At 40.9% G+C, this 18,223-nt stretch overlaps 1 protein-coding gene and 1 long non-coding RNA gene across 2 annotated transcripts in view; both read left to right on the forward strand.

Moving 5' to 3' along the window:
* Positions 1-4,927: 4,927 nt before the first annotated feature.
* LOC136545992 (uncharacterized) lies at positions 4,928-6,420 on the forward strand. Its single transcript, XR_010781203.1, has 3 exons — positions 4,928-5,147; positions 5,518-5,602; positions 6,264-6,420. It is a non-coding gene; the product is annotated as an uncharacterized lncRNA (long non-coding RNA).
* A 6,656-nt stretch (positions 6,421-13,076) lies between these two features.
* LOC136543931 (structural maintenance of chromosomes protein 6B-like) overlaps positions 13,077-18,223 on the forward strand; it is a 39,039-nt gene continuing 33,892 nt past the window's right edge. The window contains exons 1-4 of the mRNA XM_066536244.1: positions 13,077-13,125; positions 13,358-13,401; positions 13,490-13,609; positions 14,215-14,349. Coding sequence (XP_066392341.1) covers positions 13,077-13,125; positions 13,358-13,401; positions 13,490-13,609; positions 14,215-14,349 — 348 coding nt within the window. The remainder of the gene's footprint in view (positions 13,126-13,357; positions 13,402-13,489; positions 13,610-14,214; positions 14,350-18,223) is intronic.

Consider the following 18,223-nt stretch of genomic DNA (forward strand, 5'->3'; position numbering starts at 1 on the left):
CAACCGCCGAAGCCGAATACATATCCGCCGGTAGTTGTTGTGCACAAATACTTTGGATGAAGGCCACTTTGAGTGACTTTGGAATCAAGTCAAGAAAGTGCCATTGCTATGTGACAATAAGAGCGCAATCAAGTTGACCAACAATCCGGTTCAACATGCAAGAACAAAGCACATTGATGTCCGCCATCATTTCATAAGAGATCACCAACAAAAAGGAAACATTTGCATTGAGAGTGTAGGCACCGAAGATCAACTTGCCGATATATTCACCAAGCCGTTGGATGAGAAAAGGTTTTGCAAGCTAAGGAATGAGTTGAACATATTAGATTTCTCAAATATGTGTTGATGCACCCCCCACTTATATGACATGCCTCTCCTTCGAGCAATCAAAGGTAAAAGTTGATTGGCATGACATACATCTTTGCTAAGGACATGATTAGTGCATCTAGTCACATTTTCAATTTTATTAGGACCTTTCAAGTGGTTCTATTTTATTAGGCTCATTCATGAAAATCAAATGATTTTGATGTCTATATGTTATCACTATTGCTTCTATGCTTGACTTGATCTAGTGATAGCATATGACATGTTTATGGGCTTGTAAACCTAGTGTTTAATCTAGAAAATGAGCTCTAAGTGTTGAACTCAACATGGTACAAGATAACCCTTATTTGGAGGTATGAAGAAGCTTGTCCTTGGATCAAACCGAGTTAAATATCTTTGGCAAATGATCTAGATTGGACCAAAGTTGGGAAAATAATCCCCCCCCATTGATTGACATTGATAATCTCGACCCTACAAGTAATACTATCTATATTTATAACCTTTGTGGTCATTGATGACAAAGGGGGAGAGAAACATAAAGATATACTTGATATATGACATAGGGGGAGAAAAGTGAAAAAGGAAAGGGATCAATTAAAATTTTGAGCACACAAGTAGGGGGAGCAAGCTCATGAACTTGTATGGTGCATTTGAATGTGCATTTCATATGTTTACTTGCATGGCACAAGTTTTAAATTTCGATATCCAAGCTTGCGTGATGTATGCTAGTTGTTAGATTGAATGATGAAATAAAATCACTAGATAACTTTTATTTCCAAGTATTGTTTCCAAGTGGTATTGAACTAACCATGGTGCTAAGGATGGTATAATGGTGCACTTCGATTGGTATCACGCTTCAAAGGTCTATGTTTTATACCTTAGCATTATGTGGTAGACATTGTCTCCTATATTTCCTATCTAAGCATATGTGCAAGCTACAATCTAAACTCTTAGCACATATGTAGGGGGAGCAATTGCTACCATTTGGGGTTCACGAAACTTGTCCATATCCTTTTACACATGGTAATTATGCTTGGGCAAGCAACATGGATTCAATTGAATTTCAATTCATATCTTTATATAAGGGTTATCATCAATTACCAAAAAGGGGGAGATTGAAAGCTCTAGTTTAGTTTTGGTGAATTGATGAAACCTTAAGTGCTAACCTAGTTTATCAAGTGATCATGAGATAGGTAGCACATTCCAAGTGGTGAAGCAAATGAAGATCATAACATGATCATGATGCCATGATGATGATCAAGTGCTTGGACTTGGAAAGAAGAAAGAGAAAAACAAAAAGCTCAAGGCAAAGGTATAAACCATATGAGCTATTTTGTTTTGGTGATCAAGACACTTAGAGAGTGTGATCACATTTAGGTTTGATAGCCGTACTATTAAGAGGGGTGAAACTCGTATCGGAATGCGGTTATCAAAGTGTCACTAGATGCTCTAACTTATTACATATGCATTTAGGATCTAGTGGAGTGCTAACACCCTTGAAAATGTTTGTGAAAATATGCTAACACATGTGCACAAGATGATACACTTGGTGGTTGGCACATTTGAGCAAGGGTGGAGAAGTTAGAAGTGAAATAGAGTTAGTCGCAATGATGCTGACGTCGGTCAACTGACCGGACGTTGGGTCGCTCTGCGACCGAACGCTGAAGGGCTGTGTCCGGTTGTGTTGTCGGTCGGCACAGTGATTAGGGTTGAGCACCGGACGCTGGGCTGTGTCTGGTCAAGCTTGACCGGACGTGTCCGGTCGACAAAAACATGTTTTGGACCCTTACTGTAAATGACCGGACGCTGAGGGTCCAGCGTCCGATCAGCTCTATCGAAGCGTCCGGTCAACATTTCGACCGTTGAGATCAAACGTTCACAATTGAACGCAGAAGACACGTGGCCGCCATCGGGCGACCGGACGCTGAGGTGCAGCGTCCGGTCAGTTGGACCGGAGCGTCCGATCAGCCCGTGTTATGTTCGGTGAAGGGGTATAACTGCTCTATTTCGTGGGGGCTTCTATTTAAGCCCCATGGCCAGCTGTAGCTTATAATCTTTGGCCATTTTCATTGACATAGCAACCTTGTGAGCTTAGCCAAAGCCCTCCCACTCATCTCCATCATTGATTCATCATCTTAGTGAGATTGAGAGTGAATCCAAGTGCATTGCTTGAGTGTTTGCATCTAGAGGCACTTGGTGTTCGTGTTTCGCTGCGGGTTTCGCTTGTTACCCTTGGTGGTTGCCGCCACCTAGACGGCTTGGAGCAGCGATGATCATTGAGCAAAGGGTGGTGATTGTCTCCGGTTCCGATCGTGGTGATTATGAGGGGTTCTTGACCTTTCCCCGGCGGAGCGCTAAAAGGTACTTTAGTGGATTGCTTGTGACTTGTGTGATCCTCATCTTGTGTTGGTTGTGCGGCACCCTATTGATGGTTTGGCATGTAAAGCCAATTAGTGTGTGAACCTCCAAGTGAGTGAATCGCCACAACAAGGACTAGCTTGCCGGCAAGCAAGTGAACCTCGGTAAAAAATTATTGTGTTCATCCTTTGATTCCGATGTGATTGGTCTTCATTGATATTGATTCTTGTGATTGATTGGTTCACTCCTCGACACGGCGGTATAACTATCCTGATCACTCTCCTTATATTACCGCAAACTAGTTGTCAAGCTCTTTAGTGTAGCTAGTGGTGAGAGCTTGCTTGGTTGGTTGGTGTGGCTCTTTAGTTAGCCTTTGAGAGCACACCAACATAGGATAGTGTCATAGCTTTTGTGTGGATCGACACTATCTAAACTAGAATTATGGTAGGTGGCTTGTATTTTGAGTAGGCTAGCGCAACACTTGCTTCGCCTCATAATTGTCTAACTATTTTGTTAAGTGTTGTTGTAGAAATTTTATTAGGCTATTCACCCCCCTCTAGCCATTAGGACCTTTCAAAGGACTATGCAGAACAGCAAGGCACAAACTTGTCTTAGGGATTTTAGTTCTATCCTATTTTTTTGGGGGGGGGAGTTTTGTGGACTGTAGGTAGATAAAAGGGATGGATAGATACTCTCACCGATTAACTTTGCTCTGATTACGACATGATATGCCAGAGGCTGATCCCGATCTTTCGATGAGAGGATGGGGTAACTTCGATTTAGGGAAGGATTCGATGTTGGCTGTCCGACTACAACATTCAGCAGGGTTGCTGCGCCTTAGCAACAGGTACACTGACTTCGTTTTGCTGTTGTTCTTGTCGTGCCAAGAACAACCCTGAACTTGCAAGCAATCGAGAACAAGCAAGAACAAGAAACAACTCACGGATCTGAATCAGGACACAAATTTGGGGTTCTGAATCAAGTAAATCAGGTGGTCTAGCCGACACATGCATTTACAAGGAAGTAGCTGAAGCTAAACTTGCATCTGAACAAAACCCACCCTCAAATGGCGGCTGCTACATGTCTTTTATAGTGGGAAACAGCCAGGAGGCGTGGGAGGGTGGAAACCCTAAATTAGAATGGCCCCTAGTGGGCTTTACTTGATAAGTGGTTCTCAACCCATGATTGGAGGTCCGAACGTCTTTTTGTGGATTCAGCTCGTCTCCGGTGGAGTCTGGCCATGAGGTTGGATCCATGTGAAAATAGACATCAAGATCTTTCCAATGAGTACTCATGGGCCTTCAACAACATCCGGAGTCGAGAGTTATGATCAAATCAATCTGGTGCTGCTACGATGTCCAAACGTGCACTTCGAATGTTTAGTATGGTCTTGTTGTTTACACCAGTATCCGCTTGATGGTTATCTTGATGACCTTGCACCCAGCTAGTTCCTTCCATCTTCCTAAGCATAAGGAAATCATCACAAGGAGTTAGTAGTACACCATTCGGAGAATAAATTGTTTGGACAACGAGGAACGACTTTACCTGATAAATAAGTTCTCGTGCTTTAGCTCGAGTCATTGGCCCTTGATGTGCAATAGGTATGGTTGTATCCAAGGAAGAGATGTCCTCATCACTTTGTTTATTAGAAAATATAATGGACCTAGGAATTTGATCAAGAAGAATTAATACAGATGACAAAAGCAATAAGGTGGGATGCATCCTCTATTGCTCTTTAGTTGCTAACCTCTGAGCCTTATGATTGTTCTATTCTAAAGAGCAGTACTGACGTACTGTGTATCAGGTGCCATGCTGTGGCTGCAAGTAAACCAGGACCCTCAATTTGTGGTGTTAGAGACTGGAACTTCTTCTAGGTTTCTCACAGTATTCGTAGAAAATTCCACGTACTAAATTACAGCAGTGTGCTAATTTTTTTATGGGATCTTGACATGTTGTGTTAATATCGGGATTGGTTAGGGCATTGCAAGTAAACCAGGACCCTTAATTTGTGTTAATTTTTTTTATGGGATCTTGACCCATGGCTGCTACTTTTGCCTGGAGGATGGAGCTGTCATGGAGCCGATTTGTTATCAAAGCAAGTTCAAAGTATTTATATGATGCACTGATTTTTCTTGCAAACATATACATCTGTTTTTATCAGAGCCTACCAGTTCAGCCATCAACTTTATGCAGAACTAAAACGAAGCAATAAAAAGTTCTAATATGACATGTACTAAAAGGCTGATTGTAGTCTCTCTAACCATTTTTCAATGGTCTAGTATGGTATGTTGCTTCTGCTGCTATCACTTTTGTGGGAGTTTAATTTCAATATGCAATATGAATTTTTAGCATTTGTCTTTCACTTTGAATGTTCAAAACTAATCTATTATTTTAGCAGGAGAGTTATTAACTCTTTAGGTGTTGCCCCAGTGGTGAATGGAAGCGAGCTTCAAATTTGAAATCAAGTATGATTGCACCTGTCTCATGATTTCTGCTCCTATACCCTTCCTGTCATTTAAAAATGTGCTACCAATGTGTTTCCATTGAGAACCTGTGATCCTTTAAAATTTAAAAGCAAGTACAAATTGATGCAGTAGTAGCAGTTTAAATGAAGCAACCCATGAGTTTTATGAATTTTCAGTTACAATGTCCTTGTGTGCAAGATATTTTGCTGAAGCTATTTTGCTGCAGTACACATAAGTGCTCCTGCTTGCTCGGATTAGTTAACATCATGCTGCCCATGAACTGAAAACTTGAGAACCTATATAAGCTTTTGCTAACCAATCATGATCCTCCTAGTTTGTTATAATGAGTCTAATTTGTCCAATGTTTTAGTGGGACCATTGGAGGAGATGCAACTATTACTATGAGCCTCTGGGATTTTAAAGAACCTATTGAAAATAGTCCAGATCAAAGTAAGGTAAATACAACTACTTGTTAATTACAGAATTTTCATTGGAAGACCTCGATTATTTAAGTTGTTTGCTGAAATTAAGTGCCATCATGAGCTGCATTTTAAACATGCTGCTGCCCGTGAACCGGAGACTACATGGATTAATGTAGTTATTTGTCATAGGAATGTGCTCTCACGTTGCGTTTGTAGACAACAATCTTATGTTGCTTAGTTGGATCGTGATCTATCAGTGAACATTCGTGGCAGGCAACTAAATTAGCTCCAGTGTGTTAGCATGTGCTTGGACGAAGTTGTACGGTTGTCCATAGTTGAAAATTTTCGTGTGCCATCATAGCAGTATTAACATTCAACACTACAATTTAGCAAGTTGAGCAACTCTACCATAACTAGATGTTGCTTTGTTTCTTGATGCTTCAATAACAAGAATCCATTCAGCCAGTGCTATTTTTTTATACCTTTTACTACAAGCATACATATATATACCTAAAAGTGACACACATATATATCTAGTGAATTAGTATTTCTGCTAGTTGCTACCATTGTAGCATACAACGTAGCAATCTTGAGTAATAGCAGTAAACTAGCTGCTGGTAGAAATCTCTAGTTTTTCAACTTTTTTTTTTGTTTCAAGTTGATACACATGTACAACAAAAGTTTAATTTGCCAGCTTTAAGTTGATGCACCTGTGCATCTCTTCTGATGAGAGAGGAAAACATAACCCAAAACAAAGAAGGGAATACGACACCGAATTATATTACTACAAAACAACCGAAGGAAAATGTGGCTAACAGACTATCAACCAAAAGGAATCAACAAGTTGGCAATGCACATGTGATTTTTTTGTAACTCCACTACCTATGAATGTTTCTGTATCAGATTTCAAAGTGTATATGGTTTTCAAATATGCTGTCAGTGAGAGTGTTTTTTGTATATACCTAATTGACTTATATGCTTGATCATATAACCTTTTCATAGGAAATTTTACTTTTGAATGATTCTGCAAATTTATTTGCAAACTTGTTAGTCTTAAGTTTAAGATTTCAAATTGCTTACTTTGTCGACTCCATGCTATTGTTGCCAAAATAATACAATTTCAGTTTGCCTGATGCGTATACCAATGTTAGTGATTCTTTCCAGGAGCAAGATGGAGTTTGAGTAGAGCGCATGATTTATGGATGATCAACATCAAGGCAACCTTTGATGCAGTGCTACATATATAGCTCATTACATTTTGATGTGTTCAAACTAGCTACTATGTGTTGGATACCTTATGTGTTTCAACTGTGCGTGTGTTATTGACTAAGTTTGACCTTGCATGGTTTTATTAATGATTTGTACGAACAAAGCATATTTTGGTTTAATGGATGTATAACTGCTTTATCCATCATATTGTTCGGTGTGCAATTATTGTTTGAAGCTACCAAACAAAGCGTTGCAATGTGGACTATTGGCATAATAATTTGACATTGCAATATATGCTATAGTAACAAATAAACTGTGTGATAAAAACATTATGCGTGGCAATAGTCTCCAAACTATGGCAACACAATAGTAAGCGTGGCAATAGATGGTTTCTCCTATAGCAACCAAAATATTTAGTGTGGCAATAGAGTGGCCACCTCTAGCAACCAAACATTTATCATGGCAACAGAGGATTCAACCTATAGCAACCACAATATTTAGTGTGGCAATAGAGAGTCCATCTCTAGCAACCAAATATTTATCGTGGCAATAGAGGATTCCACCTATAGGAACCATAGACATAGTGTGGTAATAGAGAGACAACCTATAGCAACCAAATATATGTTTGGTAATACAAGGTTTCACCTATAGCAACCATAGAGATAGTGTGACAATAGAGGATCCATCTATTGCAATGTTATTTAGGCGTGGCAATAAGGTTTATTGCAACACCCATTGTTGTTGCTAGTATACCTATTGTCACTCTTTGGGTATGTGGCAACAGGAATGTCTGGCAACACCAGGCAACACCCACGATGGTTGTTTATAGTAGGACTTGCAACACTGCATAGTGTTGCAACAACACTCCATTGAGTTGCAATAGGGGAAAACCTATTGCAACACCAAAATAAACCGTGGTGCAAACTTTAAACCATGGTTACTGTGGCAACGCCTCTCAACTAAATTTTTGTGTTGTAATTTTATCTATTGCAACCATTTTTCACATATTGCAACACTTTTAGACCGTTGCATCAGGGGTGAAACCTTGTAGTGTATAACAATATAAGAGAAACAAAGTTTTTAAGTTTCTAGCAAGCCCAGCCAACTTTCCTGAGGCCAAATTATTTCCTAAAAGTAAATTTAGCTATTTTCAGAGGGAAAACGTCTTCAACAGACTCTGTAAATGACTCTCCAAATTGTTTTCCCACCTCATTCGCTCTCTAATTTTGGATAGCATACCTCACTAGGCATCCAATCTCTTAGTTTATAGAGTCTGTTGGAGTACTTTTGTATTTTTTTTTGTTAAAAATCTATTTTACAGAGCAGCTAAATCAATAAATTTGGCTAGTCTTTTTGGCTAATTTCTTAGAGATGTTCGGTCTCTCTAAATCTCACTCTCTAAATCATCATTTGTAGAGTCATTTACATAAAAATCGCTTTCTATATCTTTTCACTTTCCAACAGCTTTTTTATATCTCGTGCGTAGTATAGAGAGCCATTCTCGTCTTGTATTTTTTACTAGCTAAAAAATCAGAATAGAAGATGATTATATTTGAATAGCCAACTAGAAAAATTGTTGGAGGATAGTTTTTCACCAAAATTACTATCCTTAGCATGTAAGAGCATCTCCATATCTTTACTAAACGCTAGGAATAGAGATTGTGGTGAAAAACTACCCTCCAACAGCTTTTCTAAATGGTCATCCAAATATAGTCATCTTCTATTCCAGATTTTTTACTAGCTAAAAGTAGAAGACGAGAATAGCTCTCTAGAGTGCGCATGAGATATAGAAAAACTGTTAGAGAATAAGATTTAGAAAGTCTCTTGGAGATCCTCTAAGACGGATATAGATAGTCTCTTGAAGATGTTTTTATAAAAAACTAATCTTCTATGGGCTTGTTCGCTTGGAGAAATTCTGAAGGAATTTAGATAGTTTGGAGGAACGCTGGAGGAATTTGTGAGAGAGAAACACTATTCAAGATAAAAAAAGAAACGGATCAAACTAGGTTTAAGGATACGCGAACGGGGCCTATAACTAAATAGAAGATCTCCACTAACTTATTTTCCTAACTTCTTAGGCCACGTCATCGTCTTTGTTTGGAGCTATTCCTCAGTGCGGATCGACCGACCTGTCGTTTCTCCTTGCGCGCTAAGCACAATTTATTGCCCATCGCTTCGCTTCCTCTACCACAACAAACGCACGAGAAAACGATTTGGCAAAGTTGCAGCCGAGTTTAAGGCTTTTTTCGGCTGGTCAATAAACCGCTTGTGTTAATTTATATTGCTGGTTTGTTAGGTATAAATCGGTTTATAATGACAGCTGAACACAGCTCCGCCTCGGCTAGGCTCGCCGTCCATCCTGCTCCGCCTCGGACGTGCCCTATCCAGCTCGATTGTGCCTCACCGCGTCACGTCGCCTCCGTCGGGCTTCTCCCTGCTCAGCTGTCGCGATGTCCCAGGCAGGATACCGCGCTCCATCTTGGCCGTCGTGAGGATCGTGCCCAGAATCACCTGGCTGCAGAAGAAGAAGGATGTCCGGGGCTTCGCGTGCGCCGATGGTGCCTGCGGAGCTTCGCCTCGCTGCGGAAGGAGAACATGGACATCCGGGGCTCTACGTCGCCTCCGCCCTGCCTGTGTTGCTCGCGCCTGCATAGCTTCGCTCGACGCGCCCGCCCCTTTCGCCGGCGGTAGAGCTCCCGTCCCCCAACTCCGTCGTCCGTCTTGGAGGATACGAGGGGGAAGACGACCGCGCGACTGCATGCGCACGACCGCATCCGCGCGTGACCGTGTGGGGATGAGGTTGCGGCCAGGGGCGGCGTTTTTTTCACGGATGTTGTTTTTTAGCCGTACGTGATTTCCTTCAAGTGGGTCCCACGTTTGATAATGTAGGCATGTTATTCTCTATCTATATGTGTGCGTTTTTCTTTTTGAAAAATGTAAACTACAAATTACAATCTTCCGCAGACCGAAACATATATCCGAGAAATTGCAGAATGTGTTTGTACAGGTTGGACGCGAATGTATTAGATGCCTTAGGGGCCGTTTGGTGCAGCTCGTGATGGCTCCGGCTCCGGCTGGGAGCCATGGCATTGTACCGTCCTGTGTATCACTGTACTACCCTGTAGCTCTTGGGAAATCGGCTCTGGCTCCGCCTGGGAACACCTGCAAATGAAGAGGAGCCGTCGGAGCTGTCTTGGTGTGGTTCTGCCGGGCTCCGCCTGCTACAGGGAGAGAGCCGAGCTGGGCAGAGCACGGTCAAACAGGCCCTTACTCTTTTTTGTCATATATATCGGATGCAGTTTAGGTTGGACGTGAGTGATTTAGGCCTCGTTTGGCAGGGCTTTTCCACCGGCTTTAGGAGCCGTTTGGAGCCGTTTTCTACTAAACGGGGTAAAGTAAAATAGCTTCACTTGTGAAGCCCCTAAAAACATGTGATTTTGGGTGGGATTGAGCAAAAAAAAAAGTGGCTTCTCCCGGCTCCTCCTCCAGACCCCTAAAAACATGTTCTCATAGGAAAGCCATTTTGCCAAACGGTTTACCAAAACCGCTTCAGCTCCACCGGTGGAACTGTTCGTGGAGCTGAAGCAAAAAAAAAAAAAAAGCTTCACTAGTGAAGTGAAGCCCTGCCAAACGGGGCCTTAGTTGTCTTCCTTATTTTTTTTCATATAATACTAGATATATATTTTCTTTATCGATGTATTTGATCGATAGGCGTTTTGTTAGGCTTACTGAAGATAGATCATTGTTCTCCATTAATATTTGAAGTTAAAATCATCAAGAAACAAAGGTATATTTCTCCCTCCATGATCATGTACAATGCTAAAGTGACCCCGTTGGTCACTTTAGTGTTAAATCTACTTATAAGTAAGTTTGGGCATTTTTAATCGAGAACCGAAAACTGAACTGAAAGAACTAGAACCGAAACCGAAATAACTGGAACCGAAAAAATCGGTTCCTTATTCGGTTCCAGATTGCGAGGAACCGAAAGAACTGAGCAAATTTCGGTTTCTGCTCTCAAATAACCGAATTAACCGAAATACAATAAATTGTAATTCACTTACTTGTATTTTATAATACTATGTTTGATTTATTCGTGATGTCTCGTATTGAATTGCTATATATTTATGTTACTATATTGCTATTGTTCTCTTATCAATTATTATTATCTAAAATAGATGTAATGTTGCTTAAATTTGCTTTAAAACATATATTTTTTTGGTTGTATTAACCTCTGCTGAAAAAATTCTGTTAGTTCGGTTAGAACCAGAACCGAAATAAAATAACCAAAAATCGAAATACTCGGTTCTTAAAGTTTTTTGGAACCGATCGATTTCTATTTTATAGGAACCAAATTTCTTCAATACCGAGGAATCGAACCGAAACCAAACCGAGTAACCGAATGCCTTGTCTTACTTATAAGGCTATGACTGTGAATGATGTCGGGCCGTATCATAAAATGATTTGGAAAGGGAAAATTCCTTCCAAGATCAAGATTTTCTTATGGCTTGCTATGAACAGGGCAATTTTAACGAAAGATAACATGATTAGAAGAAAGTGGCCTGGGAGCCCTACCTGTTATTATTGTAGTGAAAATGAAAATGCTCAACATCTTTTATTTCAGTGTAGCACTTCTAAGGCGGTCTGGGCCATTGTAAATGAAAATGCTCAACATCTTTTATTTCAGTGTAGCACTTCTAAGGCGGTCTGGGCCATTGTAGCTCACTCGATAGGGGCGACAAACATCCCCAGGTCTCTTGATCAATGTTGGTCCTGGTGTGAGCATTGGATACCTGCTGTCAAGCAATTTCACACTTCAGGTATTAATGCCATTTGCTGGGCCATATGGAAGACGCGAAGTTCTGTGTGCTTTGAAGGCCAAATTGTGACAAATCATGCTACTATTATTTGTTATGTGTGTGCGCTCATGGGTTACTGGGCAGGCTTATTCCTGGGGACGGACATAGAAGCTTTAGAAGCGGGTGTCAACACCATGTTGGCGATAGCGGTGAAGCTGACGGCGAAGAAGAAGGCGAAGCAAGATCAAGCGTTGCTGACGGATGATCAGAGCGACGATCAAGATGCTTGAAGTCTTTACGGCGATGTGAGACCAGTGTCCGATGGCTGCATGTTTTGGTAGTTGTGATGTTACCTGTTAAATTGCTTTTGCCAGTTATGGGTCTTTAGGGCGTGTGGCCCAATCTTGCTGATCGTAGCTGAATGTTCCTTTTTGCTTAGTTTCGCGTACGAGGCAGGCGCCCTGGCTGAGCAGTGGCTGTTATTTTCTGTATCGATCTTGATCTGCTCTGTAAACTCTTAAAACTGATGTATTTCTGTTGATTTTAATGGGAATGGGAAGGTTCCTCGCGTAAAAAAAAAAATCTACAATGCTAAAAAAAAAAATCTTCTCAATCACATCCATCTCCAACTGCATCGCGGCGCTCCATGCCACGTGTCTCTCGGCCTCAGCAAACGACCGAGGTGTCAGATGCACGTGGGAGGTCGTGTTGCCTTTTTTAGGGACGGTGGACGTCAGTACCTATAAATACTGTTTGATGCCTAGAGGCATCTGAGGAGTCTTGCTATGTTCACCCGGTATGGTAAATCCTGGTGCCCATACCACTATCGATGTCCAGAGACGCGGGGGGTTTTACCGTATGGGAGTTTTAGCGGCCCCTACAATACTATAGAGGGAGATGTCGGCGTCTACAATACTGTTTGTGTCAGGGTGGCTGCAGAGTACTGTTTCGTGCAGGGTATGGTCCTTGGTATAGTGGTTTTGACTTGTGAGCCTTGCCTTATCTTTCTCCACGCGCCTTCTAGTTCCTACCGAACGGGCGTCCCTGGTCGGATGGCTCTAGTCGGCTCTGAGTGTGCCGGTCGGAGAAGTGTGGTGAGCAGAGTTCTTACGAGCCCCGGTCGAAGGGACGCAAGGTCGGAGTCGGAAGTAGGGCTTGGGGCAGGCCTTCCGATCGGAGAGGCCGTCCGAAGACGGCTGGAGCCTGAATCGAGCGCTCCGGTCGAATAGGTGGGCCGAAGTAGCTGACGAGCGGGCGTTGCTCTTCTTGGGCCTGGCCTTCCGGTCGGTTGCTGGACCGTTCTTTTGCCCTGTTGTTTTTAGACTCTTGGGCCGAGCCTTGGCGCAGAAGCCGGTCCTGGAGGGACCTCGGGTTTATGAACCCGACATGTATGATATTTGTAATAATGAATGGAGTGGACTTCAATCTAAGCTATGTAGAAATTTTGGTAAGCTAAGTAGAGCTTCTATATTGCAATGCAGGGTATAATACCAAAGTTCGTAATGGCTATGAACATTGATCTTCTGAATTTGTTTAAAACATTTCCAGTTGGTTATTTCATGACAGTTTGAAGTCATTATTTATTCATTTACAAACTAACCTGTAGAAATGGAGTTGCCATGGTTCAAGTTTCATTCCTTCCAGTAGTTTATGTTACAATTTTCCCTACTCCCTGAGGATGTTGCAGTCATGCAGTTTGTGTGCTAAATTAATAGTTCAGGTGTGCCAGGTCTGAAATGTTGAAATGGTTTGTTAACTGAGTTGATTTTTCCTTATCTTGTAGGCCATTATACCGGGTTCGAGTCGCGGTCTTCTCGCATTGCACAGGTGAGGGTAAGGCCTGCCACTGACACCCTTGCCCAGACCCCTCACAGAGCGGGAGCTCTCTGCACTGGGTACGCCCCTTTTTTTGTAGGCCATTATAGAGGAACTGATGAAAGAATTTATGTTGAAGAAAGAAAATTTTAGATCTTTTTTGGAGAAGACACAGGAAGCAAGGAGGATGAAGGAAAAAATGGATCATGTCATTTGCGAGGTATGTTGTTGGCTTAAGTAGCTTTCAGTATCGCTGTATACATTGTTTCTGATGTTTTACAACAATTACTTAAACACATCATGAATCGTAAATAACAACCTTGGTGCTATTGCATGTGGTTTTCATAATAGATGTATATTGTATGCATGTTCCTGGCCATATATGAATATGAAATATGAAATTGCACTACACTGCAAGTACCTATACTTCACATGTTTCAGTTTACTGGTTATACTTCTCATTTTGGTGTGAATTATGATCTAAGCTTTACTTTTAGGTCATGGATAGTTGCCACGTTTTACCACTAGTCATATGATATTGTTCACATCTATCACTTGCAGGCAATCACTTGCCTCCTTACTTTTGCCATCTGAATGTGCTTATATGAGCATCCACATCTTCTATGATAAATGCATCATTTAAGAAATTCAATAGGTTACACATTGAAGTAAATTAGAATTACATGTTGCAAATTATGTGAAAATTGTCTTATTTGTGTGACAAATTTCCTGAAAATTTAAATTGTATTTGTTCCTATTAGGTATTAGATATGATTGCGCCATTACTTTGTTAGCTGTCTTCTTAATATTAATGTTCCGTTGCAGGCTGTGAAACTGAAGATGAATCTTGAGAAAGAGCATGCTCGTGGAGGACAAGTGTTGAATAAAATGAACGCCCGTTTGAGACAGCTAGAGGAGCAAGTTCATGAATTTGAGCTGCAGCATATGCAACAAACTCAGGTGAATCTTTTTCTTCTAAATTTATTTTTCTTTTGAGTAAAATACACTGGCGGTCCTTAAATTTGTTGGGTGCCATCTAGGTCCATGAACTTGCAGATTGCACAAGTGCAAACCCTAAACATGCTAATCTGTGTCATCTAGGTCCATGAACCGCAGAATGTATAAGTGCATCCCTGATCTTACTAAATAGTGTCATCCAGGTCCACATTGTTAGACATATGAGAAACTATGTATTTATTTTAATCTATTTTTGGAAAAAAGACATCTCTAACATAGAGATGTATACCTGAGTGGGACTAGTAGCGTAAGAATTAGCCCATGTTGAATTTGTCCGTTATTGAAAGTATGACTATCGATTTACCAACCCAATTGTAATCCTTTTCTGTTAGGCCATGAAGATCGTTCTGAGCGAGTCCATAAAAAGTGATCCACTTCTTCATTTGTTATAGTTGTGATAGTTATGCAAGTGGACACTGCTGTTCAACGTAGTGTATCTAAATTGGATTAAAATAAACCAATAATTGCTCATATGTCTAACACTTTGGACCTAGCTGACACCATTTAATAAGATGAGGGACATGCTTCTAAAAGTCTGTAAGTTCATGGACCTAGGTGACATAGCTTAGCAAGTTTAGGGATGCGCTTGTGCAATATGCCAATATGCAAGTTCATGGACCTAGATGACACCTTAGGACAAGTTTGAGAACCACCAGTGTATTTGACACTTTTCTTTTAGAAAAGTAAAACGGCTAGTTGCCAACATGATTGGTTGTAGTTGGGTATGGAATTAATCAACTCTTTGAGTTGTGCACAATCGTCCATTAATAGATCCAGCGACACATGACCTTGATTGTCTTGGTTCAGATCTTGGCCTTATATCTTGAAAATAAGTGGAAAAAAAGTTAAGGTGCACATGCACCCATATCTTACACAATTTGTTTCTTTATTGAAAATTCGAACTAAGGATGGTGCATCACACATTCCCATAAACAATTAACTTACAAGATCAAGCACTGGTAGAGAACCGAGCTTTACTCCCGGTGGGGAACCCCCTCTAGTCCCGGTTCCCCACCCGGGAGCAAGCATCCGGGACTAAAGGGGGGTCCTTTAGTCCCGGGTCAGGAACCGGGACTAAAGGAGGACCTTTAGTCCCGGTGGGTAACACCAACCGGGACTAAAGGTGCCTCCTGACATGCCACGATGGCCGGCACCTTTAGTCCCGGTTGGTAATACGAACCGGGACTAAAGGTTTTTTTCTTTTTTCTTTTCTTTTCATTTTTTTGTTTTCTTTTCAAAATAGGTTTTCGAAGTCGTATTGTACGCTGCTAATTATACATTTATATGCGCATATAGTATGTTTCGGTTCAAGCACAATGAACGTATTAAATCACACAATTCAAGCATAGAAATATATATATATATATATATATATATATATATATATATATATATATATATATATATATATATATGCATGCATCATATATATATTTACATGCATGCATGCATATGTGTATTTTACATTATATTATTTCATGTGCATATATTACAAAAGATTGCATTATAGTTGTTGTGACATAACAAGTTTCTTCTCATCCTCTAGCTTGGCTTCAATGGCAGTGTTGGGTCGAAGTAGAACTCGCCCTTGGAATCGATGACCTGCTCATTAAAAAATCCGGCTATAGACTCTTGAATTGCTTTGATTTGGTCTTGCCGTATGACCTTTTCCTCCAACCATCGAGTCTACAGGTTTGAATTAAAGGAAAATAAATTAATATATGTACATATATATATATAAAGACATAGTAACACAATCAATAATAATAATTAAATGAATATATAGTGTATTTTTAACGTACTTTGAGTCTCTCTGTAGGAGTTCTTTGGGAGAGCACCTTGATAAACTTGCAAACATAGTAACCACAGTAGTTGTTCCCCTGTTCCTGCCTCAGACACCACTTTACGAGAAAAAGATTTGTCATCCAATCTGGTGATCCGGTGAAAGCTATATGTTTAATTAATAAAGATGATGCGATTCAGGGGACTTACTTTCAATGGGATTACATTCAGTGGCGCTTTGCATTTTTCCATGTGTTGCTTCTCAATAAAGGTTTTCCAAACACTGCCCAATAAAAAATTTGCCACGTCATCAGATATAGTTAATCATCATGTTTGTGTGTATATATAGTTGCTAGAGATCCCGAAATTACCTCTGGATAATATCTATCATATCTTGGTAGTCTTGTTGTGGTTTTCTCATCGAGTCATAGATTATCAAGTGACTTTTCACCAGATCGATGTCCATCAATATCCAGTGATTGCTGCATGTGTTTATAGGATATAACGCATAACACTCATTAATTAACTAGAATCAACATATGAGCCATTAAGGCTATGATCGACATGATTAACACTCACTTGAAGTTATAGGGAAAGAGTATATCCTTCTTGTGGCGTTGGTTCACTAAGAAGTTCATGATGTTACTCTCTGACTCAGACTTCCAATTAGTCATTGGAGTAATTGGGTCTTTGAATACTATATGGGGATCAACAAAACCAATTTCATTGCAGCCTTCCTTTCTGAGCTCTGTCATTGTAAATCTGCATATATATAGTACTTGTTAGGATAATTTATATGCATATGCACACATATGATGAGTTTAATAATAGATCGAAAGAATTATTACTTACAGGCAATAGCAGCTAATGATAACTTTGTCCAGAGAGGTAAGGTGGCATAGTTGATGAAATTCTGCAAAGTCAACATACATAACATCATCGCCACGGAACCAATGTTCGTCTCTAATTCTGACACCAACGCAGAAGTCTCCACTGGTAGACGCCTGCATGTACCACTTGTTTAGCAGGTACATTTGCGTCCCCAGATCAGATAAGGCTTGAGGGTTGTATAGACTCTGGCCTAGTACAAATTTTTTCTTCCAAATATCAACCTCCGCCGCACTCTCAATTTTTCCATCACCAAACATCTGGTAAAGGTCGAGACCAGTCTCATCAAGAAATTCACCAAGGTGATCCAAATCGACATCCGGAGGTATGTTTGCCTGATGCATTAATCCTAAATTCGAACCATATTCATTACCAACAACTAGCGGGGGGATTGATTGGTGCGCTTGTTGTCCGAGTTGGGCAACTCCTTTCCCTGCCCGCTTCTTTTTCTGTGCCGCCTCAATTGACTTGGTGAGAGTGCGGTCATAGTCTGATAACGTTGATTTGGACGGCTTACGAGATTCCCGCTGTTGATGCTGGTAAGAAGTCACCTTTTTTCTTAAAATATCCGGAGCTACGAAGAAGTACGGTTTCTCCGGGTTTCTCCTTGCTTCTTGATTCATTTTAAGTTTGTCATAGAATCTAGACATGTCTTTTTTATATGCATCAGTTCCTTCTTCCTTCTCTTCAGATATTATTTTGGGAATAGCCCTTGGTTTCACGGTGGCTTTCTTTGCAGGCGGGGACTGATTCTTCGTTTGAGGGGCTGGCCTCTTGCTAGGCTTCTTGGTAGGCGGGGGCGGGGGAGGCGTTGGAGACCTCCTTGGAGGTGTTGGCAGCGGCGTTGGAGACCTCCTTGGAGGTGTTGGCAGCGGCGTTGGAGACCTCCTTGGAGGTGGCGGCTGTGGCGTTGGAGACCTCCTTGGAGAGGGTGTGGATGCAGCCTCGTCTTCCAACACAATGTCATCGTACAGAGCACTATGATGATCTGGCGATTGAACAATTGGATTTAGGTTGGGGGAGGATCTGCTACAAAAAAAGGAATGACATATTATTATGAGCAGATTGTTAATTATTTAAGCCAATACAAATTAATGATGTAGTGTTTTCATCCGCACGTACCTATGGTGAGGTAGTTCAGAAGGAG

This window comes from Miscanthus floridulus, chromosome 3 (assembly GCF_019320115.1).
Source record: "Miscanthus floridulus cultivar M001 chromosome 3, ASM1932011v1, whole genome shotgun sequence".
In the NCBI taxonomy this organism is placed as follows: domain Eukaryota; kingdom Viridiplantae; phylum Streptophyta; class Magnoliopsida; order Poales; family Poaceae; genus Miscanthus; species Miscanthus floridulus.